The sequence below is a fragment of the Ptiloglossa arizonensis genome, chromosome 10 (genome assembly GCF_051014685.1).
Source record: "Ptiloglossa arizonensis isolate GNS036 chromosome 10, iyPtiAriz1_principal, whole genome shotgun sequence".
NCBI classification, from domain to species: Eukaryota; Metazoa; Arthropoda; class Insecta; order Hymenoptera; family Colletidae; genus Ptiloglossa; species Ptiloglossa arizonensis.
In genome coordinates, this window is record NC_135057.1 from 2954029 (window position 1) to 2979639 (window position 25611).

The 25611-nt window shown below is 37.6% G+C and overlaps 1 protein-coding gene across 2 annotated transcripts in view; it reads left to right on the forward strand.

The window, feature by feature from the left end:
- The first annotated feature begins 304 nt into the window (after positions 1-304).
- Positions 305-25611, forward strand: part of LOC143152023 (uncharacterized) — a 486890-nt gene continuing 461583 nt past the window's right edge. For both annotated transcript variants that reach the window (XM_076321661.1, XM_076321663.1), the window contains exon 1: positions 305-1204. In XM_076321661.1, the coding sequence (XP_076177776.1) occupies positions 1144-1204 (61 nt within the window). In that variant the 5' untranslated portion in view covers positions 305-1143. The remainder of the gene's footprint in view (positions 1205-25611) is intronic.

The window sequence follows — 25611 nt, forward strand, 5'->3', positions numbered from 1 at the left end:
TCTAAAATAATTTAATCTCGGCGTGTCGCGAACAATATTTAATTTGAAAAGAGTAATAACCAAACGGACCGTTTCACCTTTCCCGGCGGCCAAGATTCACGAGGTCATGACCATCGTCGTCGAAGTCCTCGGCTTCCGGGACAAACGAAGATTGTCGAAGCGGCAGCCGTACGCCGATTGGCTGGCGGGTAGCGCGCGGGTGCGTACAGTTCTGACGTCACGCTTCGCCCAGTTTGAAATCGTCCCGGCCGTCAGTCGCGCGCCGAACGTCGAACCGAACGCACGTGGTGTACCTCATTCGTCCCTTTCGACCCTTCGAAATATTGATTGCATCGTCGATAATTGTAACGTAAACAGTGCCGGTGTCCGATCGAATACGCGCGAAAAAACAACGAAACAGTGACCTTCGACTCTATCCACTGGTGTCAGTGCGTTGTGTTCCCCTGTGACATAACCTCTACACCTATATTCGGGGAATAATTCATCGAACTCGCACCACTGGTCGATACTTGTCGATGTTCGTCCGCGACCGACAGAAACACAGTTCATTCTCGAGATCTGCGTTCGTCGAAACCGAGGAGATGCACCCGAACGATGGATAGCGCTTCGACGAACGCGTGCCACATTCAGCGACGTTCGTTCGCGAGACCACGTGGTGGCCAGTGCACAGAGATCGTGTGAACGCGTTTCGCGGATCGCGACCTTGCCGATTCTCGAGTCATCGTCGCGGTGTTCGCGCGTGAAATTCGTTCGTCGTTCGCGTTAAACAACCGAGGAACCGTCCGTGGTCGATTTGTCGGGATCGGCGAACCGGTATCGTGCAAACGGGGGCCCGACATTCACGCGCGTAATACGCCTAGATTTCGCCTAATATGCGTGTCGCGCGGAAACGGACCGACGTGATGCTCGATTTCGGCGATCTGACTTTGACGAATTCGCGGCTGTCGCTCGAGGCTTGACTACTCGCGTCTCTGTGTCGAGCCGGTGTTTCTCGAAAGTGTTTCGCTCGGTTTGGTCCACGCGTCGGTGACAAAGCGCGGGTGATGTGCTGGTGTTTGTGTCGCGTCGACTGAGTAGTGCGCGGTGTACCGGATGTCAAGACGATAATTGCTCCTGTCTTGAGGCCGAGCGACTAGTGTCATCATGCTGACGATCGTTTTGCTGTTTCTTCTGGGCCAACCGACTTCTGGGTTCGAGCCTTTGGGTGAGTACCGTGTGCGCTCTTGCGTTCGCTTCACCCCATTGAAAAGGGTGAATACTTTTCCTTTTTTTCTTGTGTGCGTTTAGTATCGCGTTAACCGCACCTATGTGGTTATCGACGATTGGTATTTAACAGACACGAAAAATATAACTCGAATCGATAGTAATTCAGGAGCGTTGTATCTTTCGAGAACAATATCACACGATCCTGTTTTCCGACTGTTGAAATTTTCTTTCAAACTAGGCTCCATTTATTCGAACAAAAGACCAACGAAATAAACGTACGAGGATTTATCCCGGCTGCTCATTCGATCGGATATTTTTATTCGTTCGTCGTGAAATATTTCTTCTCGAGGTTCAAATTCTAACCTCGATTCAACGAGTAATTAAATACGAAGTGTCTTCGATCGGTTGTTCGAAAAATTGTATTCGCATAAAAATTTTTCCCACCGTGGAAAATCTTTCGCAATTTCACGTTCGACACTTGGAGCTAATAAGCATTGGATTTTTATACGATAATTTATCCTGTCACCGATACGTCTAAACGATAGAAAGCTGTGTAGAGATTGTACAACTTGTACACAGGTATGATAGACAGTAGTTCGATGCTGCCATAAATCGAAGATACTATGACGAACGACAAATTGAAACGTACGAGGAACTGTTCGGCAAACCAGTTGAAAAGATTATCTCGATATAGAAACGTGGACGCGAAAGTATCTCTTCGTTGAGGGGCCTTGCGAAACAACTGTACGAGTAATTATCGTTTCATCTCGTCGTGTTCGTTGATCGTCGTCGCGGCTGTGGCTCCTGTAATTCATAATTAGCTCTTGGCAGTTCATTGTCCGAATCTCAGGTGAGAGTTTCGAGTCACGTTGTAGGTGACGAAAGTTTACGACGCTGAGGATGATATATGCTGAAGTTTGGGCATGTTGCATCGCGAAGTAAACAGCCGAGATTCTGTCGGGTGTTCCTGTAAGGGCGGTTTGCTTCCCTCGTTGGTGGGAATAGGGAAAGTTATGATACTGACTTTGCGAGTGAAGGAGATTATAAGTTCGAGCTTAAAGGGTTTGACACGGAAGACCGTTAAAGCGAAAATTACATCTCTGCGATTCCCCGGTGATCGCTAAGGTGGTGTCCTCGGGGACAGGGAAATTGCCAACAATGATCCTGGGACAAAATTGGGTCAATGTTGCTGGAAATAACGACGAGAATTTGCTCCTATTCCGCGTTTTACAAATACAATTTCGTATCGCACAGTAGACAGTTTATCTTGTATGTTTAGGATTGTTCCGAAACAAGCGAAACGGACAGCAAAGAATTTATCAATAATTTCAGTTATCGCGATTAATTAATGTCTTGGCCCGTGGGTGATGTCTCTTCCATGGACCCAGCCATTAATTAACCTAAATATCATCGTTCTTGAGCACTGCGACGACAAAGAACCTTTCTACGTTGATGGATTATCGCAATTGCAGATTATTTCGTTTAATATAGACAAAAATGAAGTATACACCGGACAGTTGTTTCAATTTGACGATAAAATTGATACTAAAATTCGCTCAAAGTCGATTGTATTTCTTCGTGTTCGTTTTTACTTTTGGCTAATTTTTCTTCCGTTCAATTTCTTTGGAGACCCGAGGCGCGAGTGTAAAACGCTATGAATTTTAATCAGGTTCGAGTTTTATATCCATCTTAAAATTTTGCCGTAAAGAAGTTTCCGAGTTTAAGGTTTCGTGTCCCTACGCGAAACGATTCGTTAATATACACTTCGTTTAGAAATCTACGTCCAGTTAACAGTATCAAATCCTACGCGTTCCTTTTTTTGTTATATTCTCAAAGTAGCGCGAATTGCAACGTGGACGCGTGAGCACATGGAAAGCGTTAGAAACGGAAAATTATTCAAATGTATGAATTTCTTGTTTCGAGGGGAGCTTGCAATGTTTGCGGACAGTGTTCGTGAAGTTACCTACTTTCGAAACACACATTTTTCGTAGAACTTTTTATTCCTTAAGCGCGCGATTTTACGTTTTATTAATAGAATAATACGTAGACACGATACAAGCAACCGTGTGTTCGAGCATTTTTCTCGCTTGAAAGAAACGTTCGCGCAGAATGATATTTTAAGTTTCATAATACACTCCTTGAGTTAAAAAGCACTCGACGAATTAAACGCTTATACTTGTCGAACCGCGTAATCCGGTATTGCACCACGTATATAATTTCATCGTTAACATGTCGGATGGAAATATTGGTCGTGTAGAATTCATCGAGAGAAGAAGTAATAATTTAAAACAAACGGTGTGTTAATCGGTAAGCTGAAATCCATTGACCATAACGCGGTAACTTGTCTGCGATTTATACAATTTATCCTTTCTCCAGGAATTTTTAGATCGTTAATAAAGTGTTCGATATATTAACGAACCAATCGTTATTCCTTACTTATCATAGTATAATATTCTCGATTTTTGTTATCTTCGTGAACTATGTTGCTCGAAATAAACATTCAAATTGACATTTATTCGTGGCATTTAATCCATTGACAATATTCTATGTTATTGCGTTACGTGATTAAAAAATTAAATTACTTCTTTTCGCAACATTAATGGTTACTTCCTCATTAGAATGATTAAAATAACGTATAAACTACACTTATACGTATCTTCCAGCATCTTCTGAAAGGTTAAACGCGAGCAGGTAATTGTATAATTATGAATCGTAAAAAAAGTAACGTGCTTCAAGACGATATCCTGCAAATTCAGGATCAGTCCTTTGTGCACTCTTGCTTAACATCCGCGTGTCACATCTTATCACAATTATTATTTTAATACGTGTATACTTTTTCTTTTCTTCTTCTTTTCCTCTTTCTCTCTCTTCTCTTATTCTATACTATTTCAATGAATTTTTATTATACTGTTTTCTTGGTTAGATTTACAGTAGCGCAAATATTTACTTCTACATATGTACATTAATTTTGTCCTTTTTTTTCAGTCAATATTTCACTTTCTAAATACTATTTTATTATAATTGTTGCTTTCTTCTCTTCTTGCTATTGTGAATAGGATAGCGAAGACAATGGACATGCAAGTCATATCCTTTGATTTACGTAAGGATCTTATAATTATTAGTAGTATAGCTTTCACAAAAAACATAAAGAACTAAATATTAATCGGCTATATTTTCTACGTTTCGACTCTGTTCGTGTCTTTTTCAGAAAGTGTAACACCGAAAGTAAAAAAATATCATTAAATTTATACAATTGCAATATTCTGTTAAACACGCTAGACGTGTTGATATAAATAATTTTGAAGAATAAATAGACATCCGTGTAAAAATTGAGTAAAACGATAAAGGAGATCGTGCGACAGGTTTTTCGATATTATGCGCTTCCGTTTATTTGTGCGTGTATATGCGAATAGCGTATCATGGTCATTAGTATTATTATTATTTATTGCACACGTTGAACCGTTTTGCTGCGAATCTCGATGATCGAACAAATTTTCGAAAAGCTTCGTTGTGCACGAAGTCCGGTCGAATAATCGTTGTTAAAGTTTCTCGAGACAAGGGACAAAGATTTATTTCAATCTGAGCCCGGAGGCGATTCTAAAAACGATAACGTGTTTCCTGATAATTCTGCTAATTAAAGACCGATTGAAGCTTCGTAGCGTGCAGTATCTTGCGTAGTCTTCTGCATTCGTTTCGCTGTACCACGCTCGAGATCGTTTACAAGAAGTTTCTTTACACGAACGTTGAAAACGCGGACGAGACTGACTGCACCGAGTAATATCGAAATGTGATATTTACGTAACAACTTGGAAGTGTACCTATTTCGTGATAGTTTACCGTATACTCAGACATAGAGCTTCTTTGCTAAAGTACGGCTCGATATTTAATCGATTCGCGAAATATGATCGAAATTATCAGCAATGGTAAACATGATTTCGCGGACAAGATAAATAATTTTGAATATCTGTACACGCGACTGCTTTTTATTTATTTTTTAATGGCATTGCGATCAACGTGACAACTTGTATACACTTGTGCTTTTATTCTGTATGATTGACGTTGAGCCACGGTGACTGGTTTTTAAAATATTTCTTTCAGAGACAGAATAATCGTACTCATTTTTACATCTCGTCCATTTGTTGATCTTCAGAGAGCACAAAATTATGTTAAATTTCTCTCAATTTCCGAAAATATATTTGAATATATTTTCTGTTTATCTATGCACGTATTAGTCTTTCTTTATAGTTGCGAATAGTAGGTATATTAATATGGAAGATTTTGCTCTCATTTTATTAAACTACGAAAGTGAAGATTATTCTTGTGATTCGGAACGCTACGGAGTCTGGAATTAATTAATTAGTAACATCGAAACCTTTGATGATAATATATTTATACGAAAAAGAAAGGAAATACGTGCGAAGATAAATAGGATACATTCAAATATATTTTTAGAAATTGAAAGAAATTGAAAATAATTCTATGTTTCCTGAAGAGAGTCAGCAAATTATTGAAACGTTGAAACACATAAGTATAAATATTACTTCATGGAAAGTGTGTTGTAAGGACCAAGAAATTTAAATTTCAACTCTAGATTAGCATCATTTATTGTTTTGTGCGATATCGTAGTTTTAAGATTGAAAAGAATTGAACCGAGTAAGATCATTTTGTGTGATACATCAATGTCAGTGTTTTTTTACAACTCTGGCTAGAATCATATCAGGAATATGATTTTCATTGTCTGAAAGCATTGAATCGATTGACAAAAAGATTCTACATGACCTTGAACAATGAAGGCCTTTGTTTCCTTCTTCGATAAAGCTATACTATTAGAAACGTTAAAAGAATTACGTCGATTTTTAAATATTTAAAGTATACCCATTTATAAACAAGTCGTACTCGTAATGTACAATAATTCGTCTTAAAATTCTTCCATTTTCGTTTGAAACATTCTTGGTATCGCTGATAATTATCTATTACAATATTTGCATGGATTCTACGCAATAGTAATATAATACATTTCATTCTCTTAATATTTAATTTCTATTTCTATGCAATCTTGGTGATAGAGATACCTTATAATAATTATTTTTCGATAGATTCAATTTTATACTATATTCGTTCTTAATTCTTGGAAAAAATTTTCTTCGGTGAATAGTACTATATCTACTATTGTTTGCAAGAACAATGATTCTTACTAAACGATAACTATTATTATCGTAATATTCGTAATATACATCAACGTCGGTGTTGTTTACTAATGAAAATTTCTTCGTATCCTCTACGTTCCTGATTTTTGTTTATTTTCCTTATCTCAGAAAGTAATTTCTCTTCGAGAAAGATTTTCTTCGATAATATAGAAAAATTGATCGACAAACATCAAAAGACTGTTCAATCGTTTCAATTATTCGAATATTTAAAGCGGTAAAGAAACAATCTGAATAGTTGAAAATATCCGGATAATAAATGGTATAAGAAAATAAAAGCATGCATGCATTCGTGAGCCTGTGCGCGATACTGGGTACCTCTGCTTTTCCGCCATACTTTAACGAAAACGACTCGAAGTATTTATTACCGTGTATGTAGCCAGAGAACAACAAAATAAATACTAGTTATACATCGTGCCCGTCGACCTACCGAGCGACTAAAGAAAAATTCGCGGTTAACATTTCTTTAAAATGTTTCAACCACGTTTCAAACTATTCATTTCACGTACAAACCCATTTTATTCTCATAGCTGGAAAATGACTATACCGAAGTTGAATATTGAAAAAAGGAACTACTCTTTCAATTTTTCAATCTTTTTTCAAAACAACCGATATAAATTGAACCGATATTCGAATATTCGGATTTTTTTCGAAAAATTCGGATATTCGAAATCCGGATAATCGGTCTAACGTGAATGCTCGGATATTCGGTTGCTCGGATAATCCCGGACCCGGTTCCTACAAGAGCGTTGCGTTTGCTGATCGTTCGACGTGTTTTCACGCCGGTGTGTAAATTTATGCGGACACGAGACGCGCTCGAACTCGATGGAAGTTAAGCCCGTGATCTCGGCCGATCCCGGAAGTCGAACTCGGCAAAAGTCATTCCGGGGTCAATAATCCTCCGATTCGCGGGGAACGTTAAGCCGCTGGGAAGTTCGCGTCCATTTCCCACGATTCGTGGTCCTTGTATCGACTCTGGTGGCGCTTCCAACGTCGTGGACGTCCGCTAAACCGATGAACTCCTCCCGCGGATCCAAGAAAGTCGACGGTGAACACTTCCGGGGTACAGTACCAAAAACTCGGGCAAACTCGTCGGGAAGACGCCGCGGGCAACGAACGGAAACGGAATAAAAATACTGAAAGTAAAGAGGGTTGGTTCGGTGGGTTTGCCGAGGAGGAAGAATCGTAATTACCCTCGTAAATCCATTGGACGGTTTCGCGCGTGAAGGACGCCGCAGAAGAGGAAGAGAGAGAGAGAAAGAGAGAGAGAGAGAATTATATAAGGTTGTTTTCATTGAGAATAAATAGAAATCCATGTAAAAATTGAGTAAAACGATGAAGGAGATCGTGCGACAGGTTTTTCAATATTATGCGCTTCCGTTTATTTGTGCGCGTATATGCGAATAGCATATCATGGTCATTATTATTATTTATTGCAGACGTTGAATCGTTTTGCTGCGAATCTCGATGATCGAACAAATTTAAGAACGTATTCAATGATGAACATATTCGAACATATGATCGAACATATTCAATGAAGAATATGAATGTTGTATGGAAGGTTGAGTGATCATAAATTAGGTTATAGATTTAAGTTGGCCATAGATTAGGGGATATGTGAAGTTAAGCGATATATTAAGTGATATAACTCGTACTTGAAGATTGTGAGAAGTAGTACGTTCACATGTGCGATTAGTAGTGTTAATCTGTTTATATCTGTTTAAGAAACAATTAAACGATACAAACAGAGTTCTCCTATAGTCTCATTATTCTTGTTCTTCAACATGATTGAGAGTAGAGAGGGAATAGTATATATAGACAGGGAGAGAATGTGACAGCGAATCACATGGAAGGTTGAGTGATCATAAATTAGGTTATAGATTTAAGTTGGCCATAGATTAGGGGGTTGTGAAGTTAAGCGAGTGATATAACTCGTACTTGGAGATTGTGAGAAGTAGTACGTTCACATGTGCGATTAGTAGTGTTAATCTGTTTATATCTATTTAAGAAACAATTAAACGATACAAACAGAGTTCTCCTATCGTCTCATTATTCTTGTTCTTCGACATGATTGAGAGTAGAGAGGGAATAGTGTATATATATATGAGAATGTGACAACGAATCAGAAACGGATAACGAAGAAGTGCATCGCGACACACATGCCTCTTTCCGGATGACACTTTATCGATAGTCCGGCAGTCGCTTGAAACGATCGTAAATTCTTATTATAATTGGCGCGATTGGAGTCACGGAAATTATGATTGGCCACCGTTGGACCTGGTCGTTCGGTAGTTTGAAAAGTAGCCGCCATCTCCATAAATCGCTCCCGGTGACGGTGGCCACCCGCGAGCTCTTTCGTTCTCGCGCGCGGATGGAGGTCACGGAAATGGGGTTGAAATGCAAAAAGAGGTAGAGCTTTAAAGTAAACGCTCGGAAGTGTGGAGGGGGGAAAGGAATCGAAGAATGGGAGGGAGGGAGGGAGGGAGGGAGGAGGCGTTGTGTTTTCTTTCGCCCTGGGCGTATTAACGTCGCTGGGCGTACGATGTACCGCCAAATAGCCGTCATTTTATTGCAAATCGAGTACGGGTAATACAAGTTCTACAATTTTTAGGATGAACGAATCTTGGAGAAGATGTACACAGAGTACTCTTGACACGGTGTAAGAAAGACGAAATTTTTAATTCTTCTTGGGGGAAAAAACGCTGGCTGATTATTAAATGGCTGTATATATTTTTTTGATATTGTTTATGTTCTCTTTGGGATAAATTACGCTAAATGTGAGAAGATTGTACTGTTAATTTTGTACGCGAACATGTGAACGTAAATAACTTTGAAGGATAAATACAGATTAATGTGAAAATGAGGCAATTAATCAAAATGATGGAAGAAACAAATTCTGGAATATTATTGTTGCGAATTTATCGAAATTTACATATTAATTTCTTTGTATCAAAATTTTTTAAATGTAAGAAATATACAAGAGACGGTTGAACATGATTTCGATCATATTTCGATTTACTAATATCGTTCGTAGGAATTGTATTATTAGAGTCTTTTCGTAACAAACTGGTAACAGCGACTTAACGTCGAGATACTCTGCTCCAATTTTGCAACAGCAAATAAGTAATAAAATTTATTGCTTACGTTTTCCTTTAACATTGATACAAATATCTCGACCCGCTTTGTTTTTCATCGATAGGATGAAGATCGAAGTTGAACAGCTACGAAACCATCCAGTTTCATATCCTCGCCGCGGTATTTTCTTTTATTGTTTTATAAGATTTAAATAAATTCAACGCTTGCAGGGGAGATTACAGTAGCGCGGCGATTGGTTTTATTTAAAGGTTTTTTTTAGAAGATATGCATCGAAAATGAAAGTATGCACGTTTCCTCGTTTGCATTGTGTACAAAAATAACGAATATTGTAGTTTCAGCGAACCGAAAATGCACTACGATTATTCGAAATAAGAAAAAGCGTGATGTCTGAACAATTAGGGCAAGATAAAGTTTACACGATTATAATCACGTCGTTGTTACAAGAGTTATTATTTTAAAGAAATATCGTGGATAACGCCATCGTAGATAGCACAGAGAAAGTGGAACAAAAGCACAGTTTATATCGAAGTGCACGGTTATAACAATCGCATTTCGAAATTGCTTTTAACACACATTTTTCATGTTACGTTCGCGTATTCCGTCGCGTCGTTTCCCGCACTTGCTGTTTGTTTAATTATTAAAAATGAGGTCGTTCGTCGCAAGGGAACGCACTTCCATACATGCTTTGTGAAGAAACAGTACCACCTCGCGTTTATAATTTACCATCGCGGGCGGAGAGAAAAACGTGGAAGACGAGATTTAATGTTTTCCTACGAACGACTTTTCTCCCGAGCCGAATGAAATTAATAGCGCGCATTGCAAAATGCGCATTACCCGCGGTAAATCTAGTTTCTCGTATCGCGTTGTAAACAAAATCTCGTTATTATTTTCACTCGGCTTGCAATATTCTCGCCACGGGTTTCGCGTTTGGCATCGATTATTTCATTTTGCGAATACTTCCGTCGAACCTTTTATTTTTACCAGCCGTACGTTTCTGATCCGGTGGAGTTTCTCCATTAAGCAAATCCGACTAAATATTGTATGCACACTTCGCAAAAATTTCGAATGCTTCTGTTCCCTCTCGTTCTACCTCGCTTTGGTACGCAGTCGACGTAGAATATTCGACGCAAGCCTAATTCCGTAATTCCAAACTGTCTCTGCGCGATAGCTACGCGGAACAACAATTATTATGTTAGATTGTAATTTCGGTCGTCGAATTCCAGTGAATTGTTGTAATTAAATTACGGTTTCTACGCTGCACAAATTCGGTTACACGCGATCCGTGTACGATCGTGTTCTCTGCTTTCCGTGATAAACGAAACAATTGTCTAGTTTATACGAAATGTTGGAAAAAATGCAAAACATAGGAGAATATAACACTTGTTATAAGGAGCACTGTACGAGTAATTATAGATTTGGAAAGTAATTTGTTATTCGAGATCATTCGTCGAGTACTATCGACTTTTTTCTATAGTGCACTCAATTGACAACCCTTTCTTCTATAATAGTAAATAAACCGAAAGTGCAAATTAAAAATTATTGTTCAGTTAAATTATCTTACGAAAACGGTATAAGCAACAAATAGAAAATGTTAAAATTGCGATACATTCGTGATATAGTAGAGAAATTTTTTCCAATAACAAATATGATATGTTTCGCGAGATGTACATTTCTTTTTGTAAACACGGTTGGTACTTTTACACGTAGACTGATGAGAGGAATCTGTTTACATAAAAGGAGACATCAGTTTGCGTCTTGTAAGAAAAATGTGCAGTTGCATCGTACAAGTTACAACGGTGCCGTCTAAAACAAAGTGATTATCTTCAACGTTTGCTTTATTTTCTCCTGAAAAGAAGTTACAACTCAATCTTGTTTCGAGACTCACCCCGTACAGATCAACTTTACATTCTCACAGATCGAAGTTTCTTAACTTCGCGGCACAAAAGTTAGATATTTTTAACCTTGTATGCTCCAAAGAATTAAACTATTGATCGCGACCCCTTTAAGAGATCGTGTCAAAATTCTTCGAAGCTGTAACAAATTTCCGAAAACGAAATCTATACAATTTTATCCTTTCGAAATTTCGAAACATTTTACTCTTATTTTAACCGATTTAGCGATCGGTGTTCGTAAAAGATTATTTCTCCATTAGCCAGGATTTCGTATCGCACGAATTAACTATACCTGCCACTGTAAAAACGCAATTTACGAGCGAAAAGATGGATTTCCCGCGCCGCGTACATCGCTCGAAAGCGTTAGAGTTTATTTTCCGGAAAACGAAGTCTCTCGCGAACAAATTTTATTCCATATTTTATTTCAAATTTTCGATTTATATTTACAGTGAAAATCATCCCCTATTCGGTCGTCACGCGGTTCTCACCGCAGCCTAACGTTGTCTCGTTAACATCCTTCCCTTCCCTTTCTAAATCTACAGAAAATACTAGAGCAAGGGGTAGCCGCCGACACGTGTCAAATTTATCTCCCCTAGCTTGCATGGTTTACAAGATGGCGCACTGACACGTATAATCGAGCCGATTTTCTCATTCCTGTCACTGGGCGCGAGCGAGATAAATCATCTTCAAAGAATACACGAGAGAAAGAGCGAGAGAGATAGAGTAAAAAAAAGAAAGAGAAAAAAAAAAGAGAGAGGAAAGCAACGTATTCTCAGCGTGTTACAAAGTTCTCATCTATCGTGGCCGTTTGCCTTTCGCGTTCCTTTTGGAAAGAAAAGTTCCCCCGAACTGAAGAGTGCCTCGTTTTCAAGCTTTTCCATTTCCACTTCACTCCGCCGGCTGTTTCACGACTCTCGATTCAGCGACTCGCATAGCTTGGCAACGGTTTAGTGTTCCGCGCTTCGCGGAAGTGCATTTACCTATTGTTCGGCCGGGGCTCGTCTTTCGTCGGGATTTGAAAGCGCGCCCAATCTGCGTATCTGTTCGCGTGTAAATTGCTCCTCGCCCGTGTTCCCGGTATCGGGCCCATTTAGAGACATAATCGGGTATGGCTGATATTTGAATTTGAACGCGTGCCTCTTAGAGGCCGCAATCGTCTCGCAGCCGCGCGACGAAAACCCCCGCCTTTGTTTCCGCGTTTCTGTACCATCTGCGAGGGTCACGCCTTCTGGTCTCTTTGTCGCAATCTTCCGGTTTCTCCATTTATGCAAATGCGCCCGAGCGAGTCGCCCGAGACACCGGATCGCGAATCGTCTTTGCGGATTCCTGACGACACGAAAGGGAAGACGCGTTCCCGAGAGTAACAGTCGATTCGAATCGAACGATGGATAACTCTATTTAATTTCAAACACGCGATCTAACGGATTTCAAAGTCACGGAAATTTCCATCGCGTTTTTTCACAAGATACATCGATGTAGAAATTTCTTTTCGATACATCGATGGCGAAATCCTCGTCATTCTGAACTGAATATTTATCCTTCAGCTATCCTTGAAATAATAAGAATCGAATAACGCGTTACGTTACGTTGCAGTAATTATTGTATAAATTACTGTCGAGGATGGGTACAATTTTTCTAAGAATTTATTTTCCTTCCTTTTAAATGCTTATTATTAATTTTCCCGGTCTCTACCATTTATATCAATTTTTACTGAAAGCTACACACAGGTACGGTAAAATTGTACACGAATATATATTTCGCGCTGGTCGAAGTATTCGAAAGAATCATTTGCTCGAGGCTCTCGAAGTCTTGCTCGATTTAATAGGACGCTTCGCACTCGACTCGGTTCAAGAGAATGTTTTCCACACGGCTCGAAGTACGAGTACTGGAGTATTTGAAGCGGGTACTCGAACAATTCCACGCCACGGCTGGACAAAGTAGATGAAATAATCACAAATCAAAACTCGCGTTGCAGATGACGAACATTCGTAATTGCACTATTAACGGATCATTATAGTCGTAACCGTCGCAACTGCCGTGGAATTGATCATAGGACAGCAATTGCAAATTAACGACTGGTTGCCGCACGAGGCACGCCCCATTCGCAAAATTATCCGCGTGTTACGAACCCTATCTCATCAATCGTATCCAATAAATGCGACGAGCGATCACTGTGCGATCCTGTGTCCGAATAATTTCACGTTCATTAAGTGGACCGTGGTTCAAGCGTGTCGGAACGCACTTCCAAATGTATCGTTCCACATTGTAAACACTATTCGTCCGTAATTATACTAATTTAACCATCGATCGTTTCGGTAATCCCGGTACTTCTAACACCTAAGATGTATTAGGTGAATATTATTAACCGAGTGTGATGCACTTGTAGTAATCTTTCACCGTACGTTCGATATGTATTTCAAAAAAAGTGATTTAAAGCTTTCTTTCTTAATAAAGTAAGCGTGAAATGCTTACAAATTTTAACAAATTTGTATCTCTTGTATTTAGATATTAATTCACGTAGAAAGTTTTCACTGGAAACATCATACATTTTTTGAGGTAGGTATCTTAAAGCTTTTCCTTACTAAAAGTATGCGAATGTTCATGTTTATCTATTAATAATTAAGGGAGAATTTATCACCGAAATCTCACATTTGTGAAATTTGTATTTGTATCGTTCTGTTTGGATATACTGGAAATTTTTTTCGAAAAAGAACTTGAAGTGCAAGTGACGAATTAACGACGAAGAAGTAACAAATGTAAACGAATATATTGCATTCGATGGAAAAGTTTGTAATAATTGTTTGAGTTTCTTAAAAGCTTCGAATTTGAAAACGGAATAAAGCACGCAAAATGCACAATATCGATACATTAAAAAGCAATATAAAGAGAAATATTTACATTTACATTTACGTTTGCATCAAATGCGTATCTTTTTTCTGTTCAGAATATATTTGTTTACAATAGAAAAATTATTCATTCGTTCGTAGAATATCGTTTAATCATTGTTATATGCATCAAAACGCTCTGCTACATGTTGGGCACATGTTTTTTTCGTCGAAGTATAAATTTTAAAGCAGACATTTTTGCACCGTTTGATTTATGCATTCAATGGTAAAATATCAATCTATTCAATTTTAACGTTAGAGACAAAGGTGTAATTCACTTAAAATAGTGATACGATCTTATTACAATACGTGAAATCGATCTGTTTCTCCGTGTTATGAGTTAAAGAAAATATTCGCGTCTGTTAAAACTCATAAAACGTGTATACTTTATCATAAATCGGAATTCAAGGATCTCGTGTACGATTTATTAATTTCTTCACGTTCGAACGTAGAAAATTAAATGTATCGATAGATGGATAATTCCAAGAAATACAATCGATGTGTTCTACCCTTAGGATCGATGTCGGTGTCTTTCGAAGACCGAGATCTTCATCGCTCCGCGTCAACGCTGTACGCTTCGTAGATTAATATTTCCGTCTGAATAATTTCACGCTGAATATGAAACTATTACATATTCGAATCACGAGTACAGCGGAACTCGTACAATGGTGGACGCTAGTTTTACGTGATTACTCTCTCGACAGGTTCTGATGTCGATTTCTCGATGGAAACGTTTTATCACTTTTACCTTCCAAAAATACACGGTCTTGAATGTAACAAAAGTTGTTCGAAAATAGACTCAGACAGCGGAGAAATAGCTTTACCGGTTCTGTTTCAAGCACTGACTGTTTTCTGTCTGAGCTTCCTTCTAAAAAGCTCGCTTATTTATAAAGGGTGATTCTGGAAACTGGGACAACTCGTATCTTCTCGTTGTAGATAGGAAAAGGGTGTAGAGGAGAAAGTTTACAGTGTTGACAGTTTGTGGTAGGAAAATGACTTCCACGGAAGTTTCCGTACACGTGTATCGCGTTGTTTGAATGTCAGGCTACATTGTGCGTATCGTCGACAGCATTGTCCTATCGGCTGAATAAAGAGACGAATTGGTAGTCCGACGATGAATTTAATTTATAGGTGATCGTGTGTTACGTGCTATGTTATTCAACGAGGACATATAAATGCGTTCTTTGTCTCGTAATTTGGACATATATGTAGATACGTCTTTTGTTACTTAATCAGGACCTACAGGTATGCGTCCTTGTTACTTAACGATCAACGCGTATAGACGTCTTTCTTAAACGTGCGTCGATCGATTAGAACGTATTTACATGACTTATATGATGAACCAATAAGGAAGTCCAACTACCTGTGATTTTACCTTTTGTGCAACTGCTGCATTATACATGCAAGGTGCAACTGCAATTTTTTTACTTCAGGGGGACCATAATTTTTCATTCATAAATCGATCTTTCTCGTCATTATGCGTATAAAAGAGTTGAAGGATAGAAAAGTGATTTGAAAATAAATTATGTATTGTACTCCACTATTCTATTATTTATCATGTGAGCTGTAGCTTAGGTTCGATGGAGACCGAGATATTAAGAGTGAACCTTTGCCTTTCGAACTTTCCAATCGACTCCCCTTACAATCATAATATAAATACTAGGTTGTTCGATAAGTTTTGTCGTTTTTTCCATTGTAAAAAAATACTACGACACTTCAACATTGAACAAGTGCAAATATACGAACGAGTCGACAGATCTACATGAAACTTCACACATGTTTATGAAACAGTAGTACCATCTTTAGAAAAATAAAACGACGAACCTAATAGCTCCATTTTTTTATCGAACGACAAAACTTATTGACCAACCTATTATATCGTATTCTATTCCTCTATGTATTGTACTTTTCGTAATTTCCCTCGGTTGTTTAACTTAATACTTTGACCTATTTTGTACTCCAACTTCGATACTTTCTTCTAACTACGAATTTTCTTATCATTTGTTTCCAAAGTATTACTTTTACTCTTCTGAATTCAACAAATCTCATGTCCCATTATTCCAATACATTTGCTCGCACTGTTTCTCGTTTCGCGAGTGTCTTTTCCTTCGCCTCGTTTTCCTAATTTCCGAGCGCATTGTGTACCTTTACGTTCTTCTTGTTCGTTCAGTTTCTTTGACACGGTGCCTTTATTTTTTTTATTTTTATGACGCGCCAGGACCTTGTAATATTTCTGAGAGAAGCTCACCAAGTTGAAAGTGCCACGTTTCCTGGCTACTTTTTTTTCTTGACAATCATGTTTCTCGAAAACACCTACATTACCTGTGACGAAAAACTTTTCACGAGACTTGGCCACGTTTATTAAATTTTCCACCGAGATACCGTGTTCGATGGTAATTTATTGTCACAACCGGTGCGAAATAAAGTACACCGAATTTCAAATTCAAGAATTCACGATAAAGTTACGATAGAAATTCGATAAAGTGTTCGTGGAATTCCGGTGTTCCAAAGATTTGTCAGTATACTTCCTAAGATCCGTAATTATTACTCGAGCAATTTGGCACAATTCTCTTATTCGAAGTTACGTAACAGAAGCCTGCATTCCTTTCCCAACATCGTCGACAATACTTTTAAATCTAATCTAATAACGAACACGATATTAAATCCCGGTAAGCGAGGTTCTCGTTCGTTCGATTATTACTTCCACGGCGTCCGATATCCGATTAATCAGATTTATTGCAGCGGGGGGAAGTTGAAAATTCTGCGTACCGTAATGAGCAGAAGTTTGCGATGGAAATTAAAGTCCAACAGACTCGTGCCCATTTTAACGACTAATTTGTTATCAACTGTTCGATAAGGATGAAAAAATACGAATTAATAATTTCATAAATTTATCAAATTATTTCTCGAATATCCACACAATTCTATTTCATTTTAGACATTTTATCGCTGCGAGTGTTTAACAATCTCTCTCTGTGAATTTCTTTAAAGAAATGAAACTCTTTTTTATATAAACTATTGCTTAATAAAGTAATGTTGCTGTAACTCTTCGGAGAAACAGAATCTAAGTCGAAATAACTGGATAATTAAACGCTGAAAGTTACATTCGGTAAAATTATCGAATTCCTTTGTTACTTTTTTCTAAAAAGAACAGTTTGTTTCCGTTTTTTTTTTTTTTTTGTTTTTGAATATTTGTTATATGCAATTTTTATTGTGATACCATATCTATCTAATATCTCTTTAATGCGAGAGAGTACAATTTTCAACCATACAAATTTATGTGTACGGAAAGGGTTATTTCTATAAGGATCGGAAGGTGTTCCAAACTTTTGAGTGACAGTGTATATTTTACGCGTGCAATTAAACTGCTTAGTCGGGATTTCCATCTCGCTATTTTATTCGAAATTTTGGCTGTTTCCGCAAAATGTTTCCATATGTGTTCCTGGAATATCCTGGAAGCACGTACAAGCTATGCGTCACTTGTGGGAATTCCCTGTGACGGTCACCGTATCCTCAAGAACAATTCTCGGAGGGCTCGTTATATTGTTTCCGAGTGTCTCTTGGTACATACGTCGACGCAAGCAAGTTTATGGCGAATTATCGTAAATTTTCTACGGGAATCTGAAAAAGGAAATACGTTTCACCGTTTCGGTCGAAGATTAGAACGTTGGAAGAACAAAGACACTTTATTACACCCTCGTACAGTGTCGAGAGGAATTAACCGATTGATTACCGTGGAAATTGTTAATGACCTGAAAATATTTTAAATGCTATACACCTTGTGGTATATACCTTACCTTCACGTGTACAACGATGGGAGAGTTGAACTATGAAAAGAAATACGTATTGTATTTCTACTATATGTAACAATTGGAGTGCAATTGTAACTTTTCAGATACATTGTTGTACTTAAGAAAAAAATTAAGATACATAGGAAGGTGGATCTTTAACGAAAAAAGTGGTACGACTTCCCTTAATTGTGTCGCATTTTGTAGAATAAATATAGAGTACATCGAGTCAGCATTTTTGTAATATTTTACTACGAAGTAGAATAAATATTCTCTGTTAATATTTAATATAAATTTATTTTATTTTCTTTGTGTAAATATTATTTATTATACGTTACATGTGTGTTGACATTGTTTTCGTTTTAATTACTTTAGAAACGAATTGTTTCCAATGTTCATAATTCCGATATGTATTAATACCATTAACAAAAGAGCGAAATTAATAACCTGACTAAGTTACTTTGAAATGCAAATGATATAAATATATATATATATATATATATATATATATATATATATATATATATATAATTCTTAATAAACAATGGACAAAACGTGTAAAGATCAAAACACTAGGAACAAATTCCTCGTAAATTTTCAAAGATTAATATCATTCTACCAGATTCCTCATTGAATAATATTTTCATCTTCATCTTTATCAATATATCTACGTTCGTAACAACTGTGCAACAGTCTAGATTTTGACAGAAGATCACGATTATTTTTCAATTACTTGAATTTATATGAAAACGCAGCTCGTTTGAAAGTCGCGAAATATTCGGTACGACCGATAGGTAGTCTCCGAGAATAATTTCGAGCCCATTAGCGACTCAATTGTATACGTTTACGTATACACTTGAGATTTTTCCGTTTGATCGTGAGAGTAACGCAAGGAAAGAAACACGATAAAAACAGTGGGTGGGGGGCGAAAATTAATAACCCGAGGACAATTGGCCAGCGTGCAAGATGTGCTTTATTCCACGGCACTTGGCGCCCCGCTACGCCGAGATGTAAATTCAACGACTTTTAAGGACGTTCCCGCACGGCTATTACAATATATCTCCTAGGCATGTTCCAGGATACCGACGGTGGTAACGTAGCTCCTCTTGCGGGGAAAATGTAATATGCTTCGTGGACCAGCCTGGCTGACTCGCGCCGTAGTTTCTTAATTTCATTTTCACCCCGCTGCCAGAACTCATGGAAACCTCAACGAGGCCGTCTCCGATCGTGTGTCTCTCGCATTTTGGATTTTTCACTTCTTTTTTTTTCCCCTCGCGCGAAATCGCCCGGTATACACTCCCTCCTGGTGAATTCCATGTGGATTTTCGACGAACACGAGGACAGGTACGCGAGAAACGTGCATTCGTTGGGGCTCGCACACTTTTAACGCTAACTGTTTTCACCCCACTTAAAGACTCGAGCGGCATAGAGGGTGCACGAAGACTCGGTCTCGCGGTTGGATTATGTTTTAAATTATAATGTAATTACTGCGGACGAAAGAATGGCTTTCCCGTACCATTTTTTACGCCAACACGAGAGATTCTTACCAAATTTCCCCCCATACCCCATTAGACGAGATTAACCCTTGGAATATGAACGTGGTTTGAAGTTTCTTTTCGACGCACATCGAGAGTAACTTTGGCGCCAGATTTTTATTCGAATATCTTGTTCTTTTATCACGGCGAAATTTATACAAATTTTCCGAAAATCTACGCGAAACAGATGTGTACATCGACTGTTATTGATCGTATATATTTTATTCTGGTAATTACTTATTTTACCCGATAATTATTTGTATTGCAGTTATTATTATTGTTATTATTATTATTGAACTTTATTGCATCTGTAGGTATAGCGTAAATATATAGTCTCACGAGAATAATTTACACAATGGCGCGGTACAATCTGCTGCTTTTCAACCTAACCTCAAAGTCATTGTACAAGTAGAAATGATATTCTTCTTTCGTGAGGTTACCAAGCATGTCATCCTCGTATACATCGATTTTTGAGAGATATTTTCCGCCAGTGATAAAACATAAGTTAATCTTCGATCCGATATAAAGTAAATACAGATAATTAATTATTTAAAAAACGGATAATTACAAGTTTACCTTCGATTCGATAGCTTCGTAGGTAAATAGCAGCTCTATCCATAGATGCGAGCAGTACATTTTGCCAGCAGACACTTCGACCAATATTTTGCTAAGTAGATCAATAAAACCGATACGCTCGGTATACGTTTACAACGTCGCGCGCCATTTTCTCGAAATTTACGAATTAATCTAACCGGCAATTCCATTACCTCGGGTGATATGTTTAGATCCTTTTACGGCCACCCTCCGATATTTGCTCATACATAAAAACGATAGGAGCTGCAACAAATAGAAACAAGCACTGTCGCGTGTTCGTGAAGCGTGAAATCGAAGTACTGTCCGGCCGTTGAACCAAAAGCTTTTCCTTGAGAGATAGGATTCGCTCGGTAAAAAGAGATTTCGAAGGGACACCATTAGACGCTGGCAAAATGTTCGAAATACCGAAACTCTGTTGAGAACAGATACGAGATAAAATGTTTCTTTGTTAACTCGTTCTTCGATTACATTGTTTCGTTTTATTTTAGAGACTGAATCACCTATAAAATGAAACGAATCGTAGAAATTTTACCGTTTTAAAACGAAAAGAAGTTGTTAATTTTTTAGTTCAATTCGATGCAATAGTTCAACTAGGATACTTTCGCGCGGATCGTGTCTCGACCACATTCAGACGATTTACAAGCTGCAAAGCTCCGAAGAATCGCTTTCAACCTCGTATACGTTCACGTATAGTCGCTGGTATAGTAAAATTGTAAAGTGGAGTATACTATGTGGAAGGAACATAGTGAACACCTAGTGGCACGCTCGTGTGGCATGTAAAACGATACCCTTGAGGGTACAAACCGTCAAGTGTGTTTTTCGCCATTCATTACAGGGCCACACGTATATGCAACCCTTGCACTCTTGGTATGCCCAGAGGTCCTCAATGCTTTACCGCCCAAAAAGTGTAGAAAATCCTTGAATTTTTGATTTTCAACGTCCAACGTCTTTCTTTTTACTTTTTTCACGATCTTGCTGCGTATTTTTTTCATTTAATATAATTAAGTTACTTTCTGACCGAAATATTACCACATTCGTCGTACTTCAGAGTTTAATCTCAAACGAAATTTTTAGTCTTGTATAAAAAATTAACACATGTTTTTGCACAATAAAATTCCATACAAATCGGTATTTTAGAATAAGAGCGATGCTTATTGGATAGCTTTCATTTTATTTAGTGTAATTAAATTATTTTCTGTCTGAAATCCTGTCACATTCGCCGTGCTCCAAATTTTAATCTGTAATAAGCTATCAAGTTTCTGATGTACGATATAACCAATTAATACCTTCGTCGGTATAATACTATTTTTATGGAAATTATTTCTTAAAAATAAGAATACTGCTCACTCCGTATTTTTCACTTTATTTAATATAATTAAATGGTTTTCGTTCTGAAATCATGTCAAATTTACTATACTCCAGATTCTTGTCTCTAACAAGCTACCAACTTTTGGTACACAATAGAGCAAACTAACTTTATAGAAATGTGTTCTTAACGAGGAGAGTGATGTGGGTCAAAAGAATTGGAAAACTGAGTTATACTCTTGTTCCTTATAGTATAAGTAACTTCCTTCGATCATTGTCGAACAGTTCTTTCTCGACACAACGTAACTTTCATCGGTCGAATTAACAGGACAAAAAGTTAGGGTTAAGTTATAAAACAGCAATTCACCACGCTCTTTCACCTTGCTTCTTTTACTTTATCTTACGCCTTCGAGAACTTGAACTTGTATTTTATTTTATTACGATAACGAGAAGAAGAAAAGGAGATCGAGATACTGCTATGAAAAACTTTCAACGCGATTTTTTCTAAATCATATTTTTCTAAATGGTTGCCACGATACCTCAAGTTGTAGTTGATGGATTACGATCAAATTTCGAGGGCATCTTCATCTTTATCGTCGATACAAAAATTTAAAAAATCCAGTATTTCTGGCTACATTTTTTTCGTATGCTAAAGCTAAAAAGACACAAAAATCGATAACTTAACTTTAAAGTGCTGTCAAAAATTTTCTCTTTAAAATTTGCATACACTTTTGATACCGATGATAGTCACGTTCATACACAAGATAATGAATCTTTGCTTATCCATTTCAGATAAGAAAAACAGCTGGAATCTTTCATAATTTTACATATTTTTTCATGAAAAAAATAATGTATGTACCTTAAATACAGATAAATACCATAAAAAGTTAACTTCTATACAAAGTATCCTCTTAATCGCAAAAAAGATGCCGTGTAAAAGTATACAGAATAAATAAAGAAGCGAGGAGAACGATCGCTTAAACGAAAAAGATTTCCACCCTTTCTCTCTTTGTTAGGTTTGACCATTATCAACGCTGTTCAATAACCGAAAGAATGAACTCAAATTACGTACTGCATGAGCACCTGGCGTGTTCGCTGTACTCATTCTAGTCGTCTGTACTTTCCTTTAAAAGAGTGTGCCATTCATCGGTTTCTCTGGTGGCAAGAAAGGCTACTGTTTGTATTAATGAGCTCAGGGTGCACCTGAGCGAAAACCCGCGACGCGTCTGAAACTAAATAAATGACGACGAATGTTTTTAGCAGCGAAGGAACGGATCCTTGGTATCATCCAGCTGGCCTGGTCGGGAAATAATTTAGTGGGGTACATGAGACACGTCCCTCCAGATTCACGGAGTGTAATGCGAACTTCATTACGACACGGACAAAACCTCTGCTAATTATGCAAATGCTCTGAATCGCGCGACCGAAGCATTCACGTTTTACGTTGAATACTCCCAGTCGCGGGTTACACTCCACATCTGGGTATCCTTCCTCGTGGGCCTTTGAAAGATTATGGCGAATCTGTGTTATCGATTGGTTTCTGTCCGTCGATAATATCGTGAAAACGTTGATAATGTAAATAAGAATAAAATAAAATGTTCAGCGCGTTAATTGCATCGCTCGCTTTTCGATGATTTATCGAAACAAATTATGAAGAAAATTTTGGTCAAATTTCTATCGAGGGAATACGTTTCTACGAATCTCTAGTACGCTCGAAATTGTTTTCTCTTTAGTTTTAGTTGTACTATACTTATATTTGGTTTAATGGAATTTTGTATTTGATTTAAAAAGAAACATTGACAACAGCAAGATTGGTTCGTTATATTGATATAATTTGATTTGAAGCTCAACCAAGAAAGCAAAAACGATCTTGAGAATTTGTAGCACGTTGTATTTCATTCTATTTGTTTCTACACTACCTTTATTCATATTCTAACGACATTCCTGTTGTATCTGCGCGTCTGAGTGCACTTAAAAATTAAAGTGTACAGAATGGATGAATAATACGCAATAAAGAATGACTCGAGCATTACCAACACCTCGTTGGTAATTATCGTTAACGTCTCCAGATGAAACTCGCAAAACCACTGGGGAGAGAATGAATGTCGACCGCAACATTGAGCAGATTTTTCTATCGAACGCTATCGCGGGGACTGGGTTTAGTATTTGCCGTGAGACTTTTTCATTCCCCATCTGCATATCGAGTTTGTGCCCCGAGTTGATAACGTGGAAGACTGTAGAATGGAATTCGTATGTATGCGTGTGTGTACACGGAAACAGAAGGGATCACGTGGAAAATGGGTTCACAGAAAAAGCAGCTTAACAAAATCACGGAGTCGATTTTTGAATGGAACGGAATTAGTACACGCGGCGGTAGGAGAGAAGAGGGACGGGGATTTATTCCCTATTTGTTTATCGATCTCGCATGACCTTTTCGTGTTGGTAGTGTGGAAGAATATAAGAGAGACCTTACCACTCCAGGAAGTAATTTACGGTGAAACATGTATCAGGAATTGAAATTATAAATACAAATTATATTTATGTCTGTATCACCTTCGTGAATGGACATCGTTGTACATATGTATAATTTTATTTTTCAGAGATTAATTTTTACATTCGTAAGAATTTTTATTCCATTTTAATAGAGTTCACGCGATACATCGTATAAGAGTTACACGTTATGAAAATTGAGTAAGAATTGTCGAAAGGTATTAATGTTTTGAACTAAATCTTAGATTCGATTCATCTCGAGAGGAAGAAAAATATTTTACTCGTGGACAAAACGATTAAAAGCAATTTGACTCGGGATAGAAAACTGATAAAATCGTCGCCAGATTTCAATGGAATATTTTGGCGACGTTGGGACCGCCATTTAGCCGTGGAAGTTTCGATCCTCGTTTGCTTATTGATTTCTACTCGGATCTGATGGAATTTGTGGTCAAGCTTTTATCGAAATGGGTAGAGAAAATTGAAGTTATCAATTTGACGAAGTGTATAGGATAGTTATTTAGACAACACCTTAATATCGTCTGTTAGGTTCATGCTATAAATAAGAGCGGAAGATGAATAGATGGTACGAAGGATCAAATACAGTGTAGGATAAACTTGGGTTTTAAGTTACATTATCGAAGTTATGAAGATGGATTGGTATTTAGGTACACAATATGTCAACGTATTATTACACGGTTCTCGAGCATTTTAAACACAGTTACGATGATATGCAATCTTATAAATTTCACGTAATATGTTTGTATTTCAGTATGGTGACGATTACAAACAAATATATATTTCAACACAAAATTTCTCTCTCTTTCAAAACTGTTGAGATTTTTGGTAGAAAACTTGTTATTATTTAGTTTATGTACTCTTTTTTATTACTATAAATTAATAGAATTTATGATTGGTAATATAGAAAATAATACTGTGAAGTAAAATTAATTTCATTCAAGAATTGTGTATATCCAAGTTTTTTAAAGTAACAACCCCTAGAGTGGTATTAAAGTTCTTTAGGGTCACAGAAAATGTTGAAAAGCATAAATAAGGTTTTCAATATTTATAAATTATCGAATATATGATCTGTACATGAAATATATACTAGTATACCGATTGCTATTACAAATTCCAAACTCGTCGTTGTACTATGTACAATGGTTGAATTCGTAATATTCGTAGGTGTTATCGAGCTGGGAATCGTTAATAATTTCGTCTTATGGAAAGGGGTCAGGAGTGAAAGAAGTTTAAGAAGCGTCTGGTGTATACAAATGTTTTCAGAGTAAGAGAATGAAAGGCAAAGGCGCACACTTTTTTATGCATTAATCCACTCTGGCTGGAGTGGAAGTCGTGCAAAGGCAGGTTCTTTAAAAAAGATTGGAACACGCGTGCTAGCCGTACATCCGTTCAGAAAATACAGAAACATCGATACCCCTTCATCGTGCCCCAGCTTTATATGATTCCTTTAATACGAAATTTATAGACACGGTATCTCTATCCAAAAACCGGTGCATCCCACCTTCTGCTCGCGCTCTCTCCCAGCTCCATATCCATTGGCGTGGCTCCAAAACGCGAGTCTATCACCTCGTAAATTATTTTGACGCGTCCCGGGAATT